Source organism: Marmota monax, unplaced genomic scaffold (genome assembly GCF_021218885.2).
Source record: "Marmota monax isolate L192 unplaced genomic scaffold, Marmota_monax_Labrador192_F-V1.1 WCK01_AAM20220418_F8-fsc00202, whole genome shotgun sequence".
Lineage (NCBI taxonomy): Eukaryota > Metazoa > Chordata > Mammalia > Rodentia > Sciuridae > Marmota > Marmota monax.
The window spans coordinates 1,298,046-1,315,137 of NW_026695005.1; the positions used below are offsets into that span (position 1 = coordinate 1,298,046).

Here is a 17,092-nt window from a genome sequence, read left to right on the forward strand (position 1 = left end):
AAAAAACCCTCAAAACTTAGAACCTTTCCTGTTTTCCTTATTTACCAGAAGAAGACTCAAAGGCACAAGGAGATGATAAAATTTTAGATCCTTGCATTGAGTAAATGATAGATACATATACAAAACCTCAGTTCTATAATGTCAGCTCATACTAGCTTATCTCTATGCTAGTATGGGTTGCCTGTGCTTCTCGATTCTAAAGTAGCTAGATTAAATTAATATAATGCCAAAAATGATCAATTTACCTATTACATTCAAGGTCAACTGAAAGAAAAAAAAGGATCTAAAAATCTCTTCAGTAAGTTTAAGTATTCTAAAGTAGTATACCCAAGTAAAGATTCACGAAGTATTGATGAGAAAACATGTTTGATGAAAAAAATAATAATAATTGAAATCTTTTGGAATGTAACTTCTGTTTAAGATTAAAAACGTGTCCTAGATTGTTATTATATATGCTCAAAATCTAGAAAATAATGCTAAGAAAAAATATTTCAATGTGCTTCATTTCTTTTTAATATTAGACTTACAGATCAAGAAAATCAGTCGATAAAATACTTACATGTTGCTGAAATATTTAATGTGGCCAAATATAATATCCTTATGAAGAAGCTACAGAACATCCTACACTGTGCTGTAAGTGCAAGATCAACTGTGTTTCAGAGTTCAGAGTTTTGCAGACTTTAGAGGTAGGTAAGTTATGTGTTGCATATAGTATCTGATATCCTGAGTGGAATCTGAGGCAGCAGTCTATAATTAAGGAAGACCAGTATATTTGCTATAAAATACTGAATATCTGCACTAAATACAAAAATGAAAACCTATAATCTCACATCTATTCAGGTCAGGGTGGGGTTTGAAGCTAACTCTGCTGAAAAAAAAATGGTTTATATTCAGAGGTTTAGGATTTTTGCCATCTTTGATAAAGGAATTTGAATCCTATGAAAAGCTGCAGTTTATCTAATTGTTAGTAGGTTTCTCATGATGTGATTGAGAGATCTTTTGTTTTTAGTATTATTCTGCTAAAACTTTAGTCAGTAACACAAATACATAAGCATATTCTTTTCAAATGTACAGATTTGAAATAAACCAATATGTTGGATTATGATGAGCAAGAGAAGAAATTTTTGGACAGATTTGTGAATTGGACCATATATACATTTTACATAATTTTAAATGAATAATGGGCATTATTCATTTTAATGGACACATGTTCTGAGCAGTAGGAAAACCAAGCCACAGAAACCAAAACTATAGGAAAAACATTCAATAAAACCAAACTATTATTTCTATAAAAAAATGATTAATGTGAGGTCTGAGTGCTAGCATTTGAATGAAGAGTGAAAAGGTACAATTGAGAAAGTGTTTAGGAACAAGCTCACAGAGTCAGGCTATTCTTAAGGAAGACATTACTAACAGTTATGTGTGTTCATATATGGTTTTAGGTATCCTGGTGTGTAGTTTCCAGACATTTGAAACACTTTTATAAAGGCTGCAAGAGCACTTGATATTAACATTATAGATGAGAATTAGAAAGCACGAAATAAAGACCATTGGTTTAAGTAGACCAATTATTGGTCGTGTTCAACCCTTTAGAAGCTTTCATTCTATAAGAAAAAAATCGAAACAAAACTACAACCAAAAAAAACATCATTCTTGAACAGATAATTGCAATAAAATTTATCATAGCTTTTTTTCAAATAATAAACTTGGAAAAGTATTCTTATGAGTTTTGAATTTAGTATTCAATTTTTAAAAATAATGTTGAAAGATTACATTTGTGAAAGTACTTTATAAATTTTAATTGACTGTGTTTATTTAAATCTAATTTTCTATTATGTTTTGGGATAATAATTGTGTGTGTCTTTAAGATAAGACAGTCAGCTCACAAGGCCACAGCAAAGCACTGATTTTCCTAATTTTTTTAAGCCTTTGCTAATTTCAGGCTGACAGCAGAGGTAGTTTAATTAGTTAGCTGCTAATATCTATTTAAGTGAGGAGCCAGAGAAATGTCTGCTTGAAAAAGGACATGCAGTCGGCCAGGTCATTCTCTGTACCTCTGTGAACTGTTTCAAAAAGGAAAAAAAAAAAAAATAGGGAGATTGTACATATTATGGCAAAGAAAGGAAGATGCCTTTAAAAAAAATAAGTGGGGACAGACTCAAAAAATATGATTCTATCCATCCATACAGTACTTTGTGGTGTTGTGAACTGGTGCTTTAACAATAAATTTGCGAGAGAACTATTTCCAAATACTGTAAAATATCTTGAATTTTAATATTCAGAAAGCATTTGATAGCTCTTTAGTAAGAACTGGAGCATAAAATATTTATTTTATTTTATAATTAAAGTTATTAACTTTTATCCTTAAACTAAAAACAGTTTATTAATATTTTCCTAATTTGTTGGTATACATTTTATATTGCATTTATCAGGATATTGAAGAAATAAAGGAAATATTTAGAAATATATGTACATGTTTTGTAACTTTTATTAACAAGTATTCATTGAGCATCTGTGTATTATTATATATCTTCTTTTATTTGAGGACAAACTTCTATGAATAAACATTGCAAATTAGTTGATGGAAGACCCCTCTCATTAAGTGAATTTTACTGGAAATTTCTTATATTCCAAGGTAGATTATGGAATTTATATTCCTACTAAAATAATAGGCTAATTTTTAAATTTATGGAAAAAGAAATCTTCAAAAAAATTTAATATACTTCTGTAAAATAGTGGTCTATTGAATAAATAAAATCTATTCTAAACAAAAAAATACTTCATAAAACTTCTGCATTAATTTTGTAAAGTAAAATATGAAGGCGAGCATCTAATCTTCTATTATTATTTGTATAAAATAAAAGTAGTATCTAAATCTGAATCTTTTGACTAATTTTTATAGCTTGAAAAATTTTTAAATAATGCAAATAGCAGTATTACCTTAATTATTTTATATAAAATAAAAGAGTTATAATAAAGGTGATTTTAGCACCACTTTTTGTTTAGAGTGACAAATAATACATGCCTTTTCTCATTGGATTCAACTCAAATACACAAATAAACAAACACATACACACATACATACACGCATATATACATACATGAATAGAACCAAGGAAACTCCCAAAGAAACCCTATTGCTCAATTTCTTCCTGTAGTTTTTAAACTTTGAATTTTTGGAATAGAACATTAAAGAAAATACATGTTAGCTATTCAAAAGCCAGAGAGGAGTGACAACAAAGGAAGACAACATTGATGATTTCAGCAATTTTAGTTGGAAGAAGACCACAGGGATAAAGACACTGAAAAATTACAATGCTTGATAAGATGGAACTAGATAGAGAACATAATCAAATAAAGTATTTGTTTAAATGTCAGAAACTCATAATTATTAATTTCCCTCTGTGAATAGTTGTATCAACTGGCCGTCCAGTTCATTTTCTCACTGTAATAGCAATAAATGTGCATACTTTATTAAACTGAAAATTATTATTTATATCATAATTATTATAAACACATTTTCATATACAATCATGAGATTATTTATAACCACATATAATAACAGTTCCTAAATTCTCAAATTAATGTTTTTATTCCTAAATGAAAATTTTCTATTGTTAACTTAAGGGATAGTTAAGATGTGAAGTCATATGTACATTTCAATTGTTAATTAGAATTAAACACAAAATTTAATATTAATTATGTTGTTTAGTCTCAAAACTAGATGAACTACTAGAGTTGTTGGATGAATATATTGAAACAATTTTGATTTTTTTCTATGTGAAATCACTACATAGAATATTCTACTTCATTTATCAATGACTGTAAACTGTACTAACAGACTATTGGAATGATGTATAGTAACTAAACAAATCAGGATAAATAGCCTTTTTGGTATAACATAAAAAAGAGAAAAAAGAGTGGCATGAAAGAGAAGTAATCACAAAGCTTATTTTCAAATGTACATGAAAGAGAGTAAGAGATTGTTAGATATTATGTTTAGACGAGTATTTATAAATGACTTTTGCAAAAAAAAAGACAAATGTAGATATAAAAAAAATCACAGTTAATTTTTGTTTTAAAAAAAGCTTATCTATTTGTTCCAATATGTTATCATTTTGCTGTTAGTGTTAGAATTGAACTTTACAGTTCAGAGGATAGCACATCCATACTTTTACAAATGAGGATGTCAAGGACTGAGAAATTTTGTCACAAACTGAGTTAACACAGTTCATTAATGGAAAAGAGCAAAAAAAATTCATACTGCCTTGCTATTTCATTGGGATGAGAATCATTAGAATGTGAATTATTAGAGTTGTTGGGAGATCTTAATGACATAATATGTGAAAGAACCAATAAAATATTGAAGACAGGGGCTGGGGTCGTGGCTCAGTGGTAGAGCGCTTGCCTAGCATGTGCGAGGCCCTGGGTTCGATCCTCAGCACCACATAAAAATAAATAAATAAAAATAAAGGTATTTTGTCCAACTACAACTAAAAAATAAATATTAAAAAAAAATTGAAGACACAGTATTTTAACAGTCTCCTTTTACCTTTTTGGCACCATCATAGGTGAAATCAGCTGAAGTGTTATAAAAAAAAAAAAAAAAAAAAAATATATATATATATATATATATATATATATATATATATATATACACACACACACACACACAAACAGTATTGTAAATATATATATTTATAAATATAAAAGTATTTATATATGTATGTATACACATATTTATACATGTTCATATATTTTTATTTATATACATAAATTTAGATATATCCTCTTACATAAATCTGCTTTATTATAATTATTTTAAAAGTGCTAGACTCAGACATATTTCATTTATTTAAATTTTATTTTTGATTTTTATTTAAATAATTCTGGTAAATTCTCAAAAATCTCATTGGTAATTATTTGGAAGTGCTTTTTAAATAACTTACAACATAAATATATTTTAAATTATTATGTCATAAGTTATTTAAAGTGTTTTTTAAATAACTTGTGACATACTATTTATTTATAAAATAAATAGCAGTTATTATTTTATCTGATCATGGGAATTACACATACTCATTATAGAAAATCCATAAAAATTTCCATTGGAGGTAATGCAAACATTTAGATGTGTTACTTCTAGTCTTCTGATTATACATGTGTATATGCTGAAATGTAAAATAAATCAAAATAGTTTGATTCTTATTTTCTCTTTTCATGTGTCTCTTTTCATGCATTGTTTGATATTTCTTTTGTTGTTGTGGCTTTTTCTGTTTACTAAACTTTGAAGAATCGCTGAAGCAATTTTTCACAATAGGGTATTTTTTTTAAATAAAATCACATTTAATTCCCCTAAAATTCTTTGGATTTTAAATTTTATGAGCAAATGAATTAAGTTCCTTAATTTTATATTCTGAATATATCAATGTAAAGTTATGAAATTAAGATTTTTGAGAATTCCAAAATGTAGGCATATATTGATTTAATTAAGAATTTTAAAATTTGGGGGGTTAGAAGAAAAACAAATTACATAAATATTCAAGTATTATTTTAATAAGAATAATTCATGTTACTTATACAATATTCTACAAATTAATACAATGGTACTAAATTCCATAATCCAATTATCTTAGTACTGCTACACTGATTTTGTTGTAGTCTATATCATTCACGAAGAATAAGAATGGTAAATTGCACTTTCATATGACATCTTGTATACTTTATTATTCAGTACATAGTATTATATGGCATTTAAGAAAATTAATCATCTTTTTACTTTTATGTTATGTATAATTTTGTTTTAGGTAATATTACTATATGTAGCATATTCAAAAATGTGAATCTATTTATAATACTTGGAGCTTAAAATACATTTATTGTATTAATTATACTTTTGGTTTTCCTTGAAGTCACCTTTTTCCAAGTTTTATATTTTTTTGTCATTTTCATTATTTTAGATTTCTTAAATGTTAGTTTTTATTTGTGACAGAAAATTTTAAGATATATATGACACCTTCCAATATCTAGCAGTTATTCCCTTGTGATTTGCAATAACATTATATACTAATCTTTTTCTACTTCCTCTGTTAAAAATTTAAGTTAAGTTGAATTTTGACTATTCTACTTTTTTTTTAGTTAAGTACATCCCACATTTTGCAGGCACATATTCTTTGGACCACTCCTCTTTTTACCATATTATTCTAATGTACTACTAACTCCAAACATGGTGAGAGAGATGGATCACTTGTGCTGTGGCTATATCACAAAGAATACCAGCATAAGCATCACCCATTTAAGGAACTGAATATTGTTATTACCATAGTCCCTCATCTTTCACATAAAATCCCATAATTCTCCCTTCCCCATAAATAAGCACAATATTGATTTTGGTCATATGCATTTCCTTGCTTTCCTTTAAGTTTTATTAAGCATCTTTTACTATACATATCTAAATGATATAATTTAGTTCTGTCTGTTTTGGAAACCTGAAATAAATAAAATCATATATAATTTTGCTCACGTGTGAGTTTTTCTTCACTTGACTTTCTGTTTCACAGATTCAACATGCTGCTACTGGTAGCTATATCCATATAAATATATCTGAATTGACTGCTGCTTTTTAATGCTTAATGCCTTATGTTTCAGAAAATCCTTAAGTATCCCAATGTTATAATGGTATTTTGTTTTCTTCTAGAAACAATATTTTCCATCTTCCCTCTTTAGATCCTTCTTTCAGACAAAACAGATTTACATATATGGTATGAGTAATAAATCCAATTTCTGTTTTCCTTTATGTAGATACCCATAAGAAAGAAGCATATATGCCAAAATTTACATCATATATGAAGTGGTCATATATCTGAATATATTTTCTAGGCTTTTAGCATATCTTATCCTTACCAAATCATCTTGTAAGTACTTTTTTTCAGAGAACATAATTACAAAGATCAATGAAGCATAACATTTCTCTCAACTGTCTTCTATTTTTACCAAAGTAGGCAGGATTCTTCAAAAAATTACTCTGAGAAAACAAGCTAAATTGTAGTAATACCATATATTTGTAGTTATTTTGAAATATAGTAAGAAAATCATCAACTTATTTTCATGATTTACTTGCATGAGTGGTTAAACAAAAGATGTAGAAGAAAAAAATTGTGTGACCATATCTTTAAAGATTTACATAAGTGAATATTTATTTTATGGTAATAAAAATTGCAAGGCTATGACCTAAACATTCATATTATTGGTTTAAGATCTCTGTATCTAAATTTGTGTCACTAAAAAATATTATTTTGCCTAGTACTCTTGTAACTTATTAAAAAATGAGAATTTACACATATGTCTTGGAAAAAATTATACATATACTAGTTAGGCTCACTGTCCAAGTGTGTTTCTATTCTGTAACTGTAAATCAAAAGTAGTCCTATATGATGCTTCTGAGAGACAAAATTTCTCCAAGCATAGCTAAAAATGAGAATTCTTTCCCTTTACCTTTGAGTGCCTGATTCTTAGGTTCTATTAGTTTGTAGGTAAGAGGAATAGATATATGAAACCCAATAACAACAGAAATATTAATATTCACACTATATATCCTTCAATTCTGTGACCTACAAGATCTTAGTGATTATACAGTTTCAGAAGCAAACCTGAAAATACTTTACATACACATCACTTCAAAAATACAAACATAAGCCCTATTTATTGACCAAAATGTACTTTCTTGAAAAAGACAAAAAATGGTTTGAATATTATCCCTACCTATGATCCTAGTAATCTTTGATAATTGTTATCTTAGTGTTCTGTTTGTGATAAAAAGAAAAATATTTGCTGGAAAATGTAATGAATGAAGAAAGACAGCTGAAAGAGATTTTACCTAATTATTTTAAAAGGCTTAATATGTTTCATAGTCATAAATAATGTCTTTCAGATGTTATGTCAATTTAATATGCCACATGAGGATTTTATGATAGTAATAACAAGCACTAGCAGAATTTGGATGGTCAGTTTAGGAGATTACACATTATTTTTTTAAATGGTAAGCACTTAAATGTGGAAAAATATTGTTTCCATCTATGTGTCTTAATTATTTACAAATTCCATAACTGTATCTTAAGGCACACATTTATGAAAGATAGTCTCTAATAATTTTTTGAAGAACAAAAAAGTCAAAAATAAAAACAAAGCTAGAAAGGTACACTAATCCAGGATTTAAGACTCTGTAGCCATTCAAAATAAGGTTAACTGCCTGAAGAAAAGTTTGAACTCATTTTATTTTATAGTTATGCATATAGCCATCTCTGAGACTTAAGAAAATACCAGTTGGACAAATGAAATACTTCATTTTTATCAAGTCTAAATTAACCCTATTAAATAGATTATATTATTCATTTTATGGCAACCCCCAGTGATCATAATATCATTAGAAATGTTTAAAAGCCTTCATTAGAAGTTATAGCCCAGCTGGGTATAGAAGGGAATATCTTAATCCACTGTTTACAATTGTACTTAATATCCATACATGTTTGGTCAAGCTCCCTGGGTGAAGAGAGGAAGGATAGGGAGTGCAGAGCTAATGAGGGCTTTAGAGATAGAGTCCCACTGAGGCTAAACAGGATAGATGAGCCTTGCAGACAAATCCCAAATCTTTTTTTTTTTTCATTACCTTTTCTACTGTGATTCAAATAATGCCTCTTTTCTATTCAGCCCATAACTTCTAGAAACATGTCAAACCATGTTTGCAACTCACAGCTGATAGACCAATATGCCAAGCCTTAGCCATCACACATAAGACAACACCTCAGACCTCAGAAAGAGATGCCAATAAATCATGCAGACTTGCTCTGTTTGACAGATTGTTAAAAATACTCTTGCAGAATGCTGAAATATAAGACATTCATGCAATCTTAATTTCAAGTAACTTTATACAATCTGTAAAGAGACGCTGACTAACCCACTAAACACACAAATGAAGGAAATACAAATCATGATATATTTACTGTTTCTGCTAAATTTAGGTGAAAAAACTTTAGTATTTGTCATTTAAATTTTTAAAAATTTGATTAAGTTTTTTTTTCCTTGTTAGATATGCAAAAGTGCTTTGGACACATGTAATAAGGAATTTCTTATTTTTAAAAAGGATGGCAATTATTGCCTGATGCTTCATGGAAATGGTTCAACACACTGTCATCTGTAAATATCAATTGATAATAGGATTGATAAATTTCTCACAGTGATGAATAAAAGATGGCATACAGACTGAAGCACAGTGCCCTCTGGTGTGCATACAACATAAAATAAAAGATTATGCAGCAGTATATCCATAGATACAGACACAGACACAAAAATGCAAAACAAAATTTCCTTCTCTGTAAATGCCAAACCAGTATTGTAAACTTCTACCACTAAGAACCAATTCAAAGCTATAACTGGAAATAAAACATTCTTTATGGCAAAGATCAATACAATCTAATTCACTGAGGCAACCACTTGTACACTCCTCTACTTAATGGATTCACTGGGCTTTGCAGAACCAGGTAGTCTTTGTTTGATTTAATATCCGATTTCTTCTGTAAAACTTATTTAGATTTCAAATATGGAGGAGTAATAAAAGTTAAAAGTGACTTAATCCCTTTTTTTTCCTTTCATCTTTGCTATCATGGACTATTCATCTATTTCTTTTCATTCGTTCCATTGCTGTTTCCTACGAATTCTAAATGTACAACTATTTTTCAGGAAACAAATGAATGACTAGTACAAGATAGATTATCATTTGACTCACATAGATAACAGAGAATGGTGTAAGGTAGAAAGGAAAAGCAATACAAGAAAATTCATTCTCATTTTTTGGATAGTTAAAATGAGAAACTCTGCATTAAAGTATACTGGCATTTACTTTAAGACAGCATTCTAAAATTTGGGAGTGATACACAAGTGGTCACCATTACCTATTTTTTTCTCATAAGATGTCACATGTAAAAGAAATATTTTAAATGGTGAGAAAGCATTACTATGGTGCATAGTCAATAATAACCCTTCTGAAACTTTCCCTTAGAGAAACTTATTTACACACAACCTTCAAGGATGATATCTCTGTAATTGCTTTCCCTTTGCTTCATACCTGTATATCTTGTATCTTGTGCTAAATCCCTGCCGGCTTCTGTCCACAAAATCTGTGTATTCCTGTGAGCGATGGAAGGGTCCCTTATCAGAGAGGAGCCAGTCGAAGGGGCTTGTGGCATGCTGATCCGAAACAGCAGCAACTGCTAAAACCCAGCAATGAAGACTCAGTGCTATCCACTCCCATAGAGCCATCAGAGAGAACAATTCAGCACCAGCTCTGCTCCGCCATATCATGCTTCCACTGGGGATTTAGAGCCTTCATTCTCTTAGCTTTCCCTCAACACCTAGACAAAATACACAGGCAATTAGTTAGCCCCTGGAAGGTTCTTTTCTATCAGTTAAGGTGCTGAAGTGACTAGTTTATTCTTTTTTTCTTTTTTCTTTTTTTTTTTTTTTAGTCTAAGGTAATTGTTTTAAATTAGATAATAACAAGTGAATAAGAAGAAAACTAAAACAACTTATTTTTTCAGAGCTATATATTTTAATACATTTTTTCCTTTTTTATACTAATGAAAAAATAAGTTATTGCATCATAACAGATCCATAGCAATGCCATCCAGTGGATCATTAAAAGCTATTGAGGAACAATCAGAACTTTCAACTAATATTCATTTGTCTGAATAAATGTTTTATAAAATTGGGTTCCTTGGAAATAATACATTTAAATACCTAATTAATTTTATTGTAAATTGTGATAGTTACATTTAATTGTTCATTTTACAGTTATTTTAGGGAAATACATTAGAAATTATTTAATATTATTCATGTAATTTTCAGTATCTAGATAAACATGGAATAAACTTGATTCTAAGAATACATTATTATACAATATGTGTGTGTTCATATATATGTATATCTATCAATATAGATACCAATATAAATATAGATAAATAAGTAGATAAATGTGTGAATGTTTGTGTGAGAGTGGATGAAACTGGTGGAAGATGTTTGCATAGAAATTTTTGTTCATTATTCCCTTTGGAACAAATTATTTCCCTGATTATTTAAACAGAATCATAATTAAATAATTAAACTATTCCTAGGTCCTTTAACAGTTTTAAGTGTGCACAGTCTCTTAGTCATAAAGTAAGTGTTAGTACCTGAAAGTTTCTTAAGCATACATAAATTAAGACAATGCAAAATATTCATAAACTATAAAACCACATACATTGTATTACAACCATCCAAAAATAAAGTAGCAAGAGGTACGATAGCAGTGTATAATCCCAGTGTGAAATGGTATGAATAAATTTATGCAAAGTTGTCAATGCAATATCTATACACATGAAAGATGATAGAAATATCTGAATTTCAATTTTACTTTCCTTCCTCATCAATCATTTAAAATAACATCATTCATAACAGATATAATTATGGAGTATATAAATTCTGCCTAGTAGGAAAGTTCTAGTTGGGATAGTTTTAGCATGATCTTTACAATACAAACAAATTCACAAAAATTAAGAAATATTTTAGCTACAGTAGCTACCATGCTTCTCTAATGTTCAGGTAAGGACACTGATAATTTTAATTTTCTACTGTATTCTTATAATTTTTGATATGAGAGGTATGCAGCAATAATTTTGTAATATACTGTATTCCAGAATAACCATATGAGTGACTTAGGTCATCAGATTCATAATCTTACCAACTACAAAATTAAAGGAACAATATCCACAATATATATGAGTTCCCCAAAATCATGAATTACTCTGATGTGGCGGGAACACCTTCTTTTGGAAACAATATAGGACGTCTTATACACAAAGACATTTTAAAGAGTGATTATTATTAAGTTTTGGAATAGGAGATGTGAGTGTTTGGACTGCCTTCATGGTGTACATGGCACTATCAAATGAGTCAAATCTCAATTTTCAATTCTGCTGAAGAAAATCGATTTTTCAACATATCATTCTTCTTACATGGGAACTATATTATTTAGCTTTAAACATGCTAGTTAATTTACACTCACAAATCAAGAATTATTCATATGTGTAATGGCATATCATAATCTTCCCATGACCAATTAATATTGCTCATCTTTCTTAAGCACACACACATTTCTATTTTGCTAATCTGTTGAGAGCCACAGCCTGAGGGGCCCCAGCAAACTTCCAGCTGCCAGCAAACTTCCAGCTGCCGGCTGATGATTGGCTCACAGCAGCCCCAGCAACATCTAGCTGATTGGCTCCTCGGCCCCAGCAACATCTAGCTGATTGGCTCCTCTGCGGTGATGCTCATTGGACTGTTTCCCTGCCCTTTCAGACCACGGAGCTGCTCATTGGGGGACTTTTTTGGCTCCGCCCACGTGACCCAGCCAATCGGCCTCAAGAGCAGGAGGATTGTGGGAGGTGGGGAGAAGCTTGTGTGGGAGAGAGAGGCTTGTGGAAAGCCGGTGGTGGCAGTTGAGGCTCTGAGGGTTTTTCCTGAGAGACTATTTTGTTTGTCGTGTGTGGTTCTAAAAATAAAGTTAGTTTCTTTTGACAAGTGGCTCCTGATTGTGCCCAGCCAGACTGCGGCATTTGGTGGCTCGCACGGGGAGCGACTGAGGGTAAGTGAACTGCTCGCCCCTGAGGGCAGGGCGAGAGGATGGGTAGCCATTTTAAGATTCTTCTTTTGTTATTTTGTTTCACTTTTGTTTTAAGTTGCCTGTCCCTGGAGATGAGTGAGACGGAAGAAAAACCGCTCACATCTGAGGAAAAACTATTTACATCTGAGGAACAGATAGGGAGAAAGGATGGATGCACATGTCAGGAGGATAGAAAGGCTATAATGAGTTTCTGTTGTTCCCTTTTTATTTCATTCTGTCTCGGTTTTGTTTGGCGTCATCTTGTTGGGTTGTATTATAGTAGAAATACGGGATCAGAAATTAGTAAAAAACAAACTGAAAGAGTGTTAAGTAAATTGTTAGAGGAAGGAGGCATCCCAGTAAAATCAAGAGCAGTCAGGGCATACGTTGATACAATACAAAAATGTAGCCCATGGCTTTTTAAGGAGGAGTTGTTAAATATATCACAATGGAACCATCATGGTGAAGATTTAAAAAGAATAGAAAAGAAAAGCCCAGGGACTCTGCCAGTTGGCACATTGCCATTGTGGACGTTCATATCTTGTTTGCTTAGTCCAAAGCCTTCAGTTCAGACAATGGTAGAGGAAGGAGAAGACATAATGATTCAAGTAAAAGAGAAGGTCTCTCAAGTTAGTCAGACAGAGAAAGAAAGTGTAAAACAGAAAAAGCCATCAGGGGGAAAGGTACAACAGGAGACTGCTACTAACACCTTTCTATCACCAGAGGGTGTAAGTGTCCAACCAACAGCACCACCTCTACAGGAGACTGCTACTAACACCTTTCTATCACCAGAGGGCGTAAGTGTCCAACCAACAGCGCCACCTCCATATGCTGGGAGGCCCCCAACCCCCGCAGTTGATAGTTGGGATCCTGAGACAAGATCTCAAATACTAACATGCCCTGTATTTGAGGCAGGAGGGCAGCGATTTTACCAAGTTTTAAATTTCAAAACAGTGAAGCAGCTAAAAGAGGCTGTAACAACCTATGGTCCTCAAGCACCCTTCACTGTAAGCTTGGTCGAATCCATTAACAACTTGAACATGACGCCAGCAGATTGGGCTAATATGTGTAAAGCTGTGCTAAATGGAGGACAATACCTGTTATGGAAGGTTGCCAATGAGGAATTTTGCAAGGAGACGGCTAGGCGAAATGCCGCAGTCTGGCTGGGCACAATCAGGAGCCACTTGTCAAAAGAAACTAACTTTATTTTTAGAACCACACACGACAAACAAAATAGTCTCTCAGGAAAAACCCTCAGAGCCTCAACTGCCACCACCGGCTTTCCACAAGCCTCTCTCTCCCACACAAGCTTCTCCCCACCTCCCACAATCCTCCTGCTCTTGAGGCCGATTGGCTGGGTCACGTGGGCGGAGCCAAAAAAGTCCCCCAATGAGCAGCTCCGTGGTCTGAAAGGGCAGGGAAACAGTCCAATGAGCATCACCGCAGAGGAGCCAATCAGCTAGATGTTGCTGGGGCCGAGGAGCCAATCAGCTAGATGTTGCTGGGGCTGCTGTGAGCCAATCATCAGCCGGCAGCTGGAAGTTTGCTGGCAGCTGGAAGTTTGCTGGGGCCCCTCAGGCTGTGGCTCTCAACACTAATCAAGTACATTCAAGCTAGCAAAATTTAATCATTGTTACAAAAAGTTATTTTAAAAATATTTTTAATATTTTTAAATATTAAAAATTCTCTTTAAAAAAAGAATCATTTTTATTTCACACAGAAAGGCAAAATAATTTTTTCAAACCCTACTTGTTTTAAGTTTGTATTTCATACTTAGTCTTAAAGAAAATAGTTTTTAACTGAAAGAAAGTCATGCTATCTGAATACAGTTTTCTTATTGACAAACATAATTGTGCATAAAGATATTACTAAAAAATAATTACTTAATTTTTTTAAAAAAAATCTATTTTTTAAAAAATACATCAACAAACAGAATAGCAAGTTTATAACATCAAGAGATGGTTTACCTAGTGATTAAGAGATTGAGCTCTAGAATCAGACTGCCTGTGTTAAGGTCCCAGCCCCACTATCAACTAGATGTTTTACGTCCAACAAGTTGCTTAACTTCTTTTGTGACTCAGATTCCTCAGCTGTCACAGAGGATCATGTCATCAGTCTGTTACAAATATTAAATATTTTAATATTTATAAAGCATCTAGACTATTATCTAGCATGAGGTAAAGACATGTGGTGTTTCAAAGAAAATTTCATATTGGTATGAAGCCACACAATTATATGCCATAAAATTAAACACAGCTCTTTCTACTGAACCACATGATTTTAGAATATACAGTGTATAAAAATAGGATACAATTGACCTAAAATTCTGTAATTTTTCTACATGTAATTAATGGAAACCCCACATCTGTTGCTTTCATTATCAATTGTGTTGACCATGTTTCATGGTGTTCAAATTTCCTTATATTTCTAAGTAACTTTTATTTTTGTATATTTAGGGTACACAACATGATGTTGTAAAGTACAAGCATATGGTAACATGGTTACTACTAATGAATAACATGTATCATCTCATATAGTTACCCATTTTAACATATAGATGGTGGCTTTCCATCTTCTTAAATTATGCGTTAGGAACTACCTAAAAATACAACTAATAAGACTGTTAGTATTTGTTTTTCATTATTTCTGTTTTTCTGTATTTCTGATCTAGGTACATGTTGTCACTTTGGTTCAGAAATGAATCTTTCTGAAAGGAATGTTCCCTAATACATGGAAATATCAATCCTGTTCAAATTTAAGGTAAATTTTGGCATGTTTTAATATTTGCGTTTAAAATTTTGTAAAAGAGATCTATAATCTGGGCCCAATGCCTATAATCCCAGATATTCAGGATGGTGAGGCAGGAGGACTCCCAGTTCCAGGAAAGCCTTGGCAATTTAGAAAGATTCTGTCTCAAAATCAACACCAAAAAGGGCTGGTGATGTAGCTCAGTGGTAAAGTGCTCCTTGATTAAACCACCAGTAGCCAAGAAAAGAAGAAAAAAATTATAACAACCAAAATAAGATATCTCACAATAGTTCTACTAAAGTAGGCTTTGAGAGTTTTTCTTGAAGAATTACAAAGCAGGGAGATGGAATTCATAAGGGAAGGATGTAGGCTTCTAGCCATCCAAAGGACAAATGGACTCAGTTTTCATTAACAAATGGCTTAATTACCTGGCCTGCTACAAAAGAAAGGAAATATACACTTGAATCAACCATGTGTGAGTACTAAACTCTAAATCATTGCTGAATGATGTTAGTTTCTGCATTTGGCCTGAGTTAATAACTATATTAATCCTTATGTGAGAAATGGTTTTCTAATATACTTGCCAATGACAAGTATATTAGTGATTAGTGATTAGAATTCATTAGTGCCTAGCAGAGTGTCTGAATATTTGGAGGTAACCATTGGGTAAACAGCTAGAAGAGATATACTGGTAAGGATTAAAAAGCAATCACCAATTTGCAGTCCCACCAGCAATGTATGAGTGTGCTTTTTTTTTCCCACATCCTCGCCAACACTTATTGTTGTTTGTATTCTTAATAACTGCCAATCTGACTGGAGTGAGATGAAATCTTAGAGTAGTATTGATTTGCATTTCTCTAATTGCTAAAGATGTTGAACATTTTTTCATATTTTTGTTAATTGGTTGTATATCTTCTTCTGAGAAGTGTCTGGTCAGTTCCTTGGCCCATTTATTGATTGAGTTATTTGGTTTTTTGGTGTTAAGATTTTTGAGTTCTTTATATATCCTAGAGATTAGTGCTCCATCTGATGTGCTTATAGTAAAAATGTGTTCCCAAATTCTAGGCTCACTATTCACCACACTGATTGTTTCTTTTGCTGAGAAGAAGCTTTTTTAATTTTAATCCATCCCATTTATTGATTCTTGATTTTAAGTTTTGCACTATAAGAGTCTTTCTAAGGAAGTTGGTGCCTAATCCGACATAATGGCAACTTGGGCCTCTTTTTTTCTTCTAATAGGCACAGTGTCTCTGGTGATCCATTTTGAATTGAGTTTTGTACATGGTGAGAGATAGGGGTTTAATTTTATTTTGTTGCATATGGATTTCCAGTTTTCCCAGCACAATTGCCAATAGGAAAGCAGTATGGAGAACCCTTGCAAAACTGAGAATGGAACCACCATTTGACCCGAGTATCCCACTCTGGGATAAAACTGTATGATTGTGACAGTTTTTTTTTCTTTTTGTGATATACACTCAGATCTTTAGATCTAAATACTACTTTGGCCTCTTTCACTCATTACACATGTCCACTCAATCTCCAGGTGCTCTGCATTTTTCATTCTGAGAATAAAACCTGTGACTTTTTCTCTACCCCCACTTCACTTGATTGACTCATCCTGTGCTCCATCACTACCACCATCACCTCCAAACT

General features: G+C 31.8%; 1 protein-coding gene across 3 annotated transcripts in view; it reads right to left on the reverse strand.

Moving 5' to 3' along the window:
- Brinp3 (BMP/retinoic acid inducible neural specific 3) overlaps window positions 1-17,092 on the reverse strand; it is a 383,341-nt gene that overhangs the window by 347,444 nt on the left and 18,805 nt on the right. For all 3 annotated transcript variants that reach the window (XM_046427569.2, XM_058573679.1, XM_058573680.1), the window contains exon 2: window positions 10,121-10,406. In XM_046427569.2, coding sequence (XP_046283525.1) covers window positions 10,121-10,356 — 236 coding nt within the window. In that variant the 5' untranslated portion in view covers window positions 10,357-10,406. The remainder of the gene's footprint in view (window positions 1-10,120; window positions 10,407-17,092) is intronic.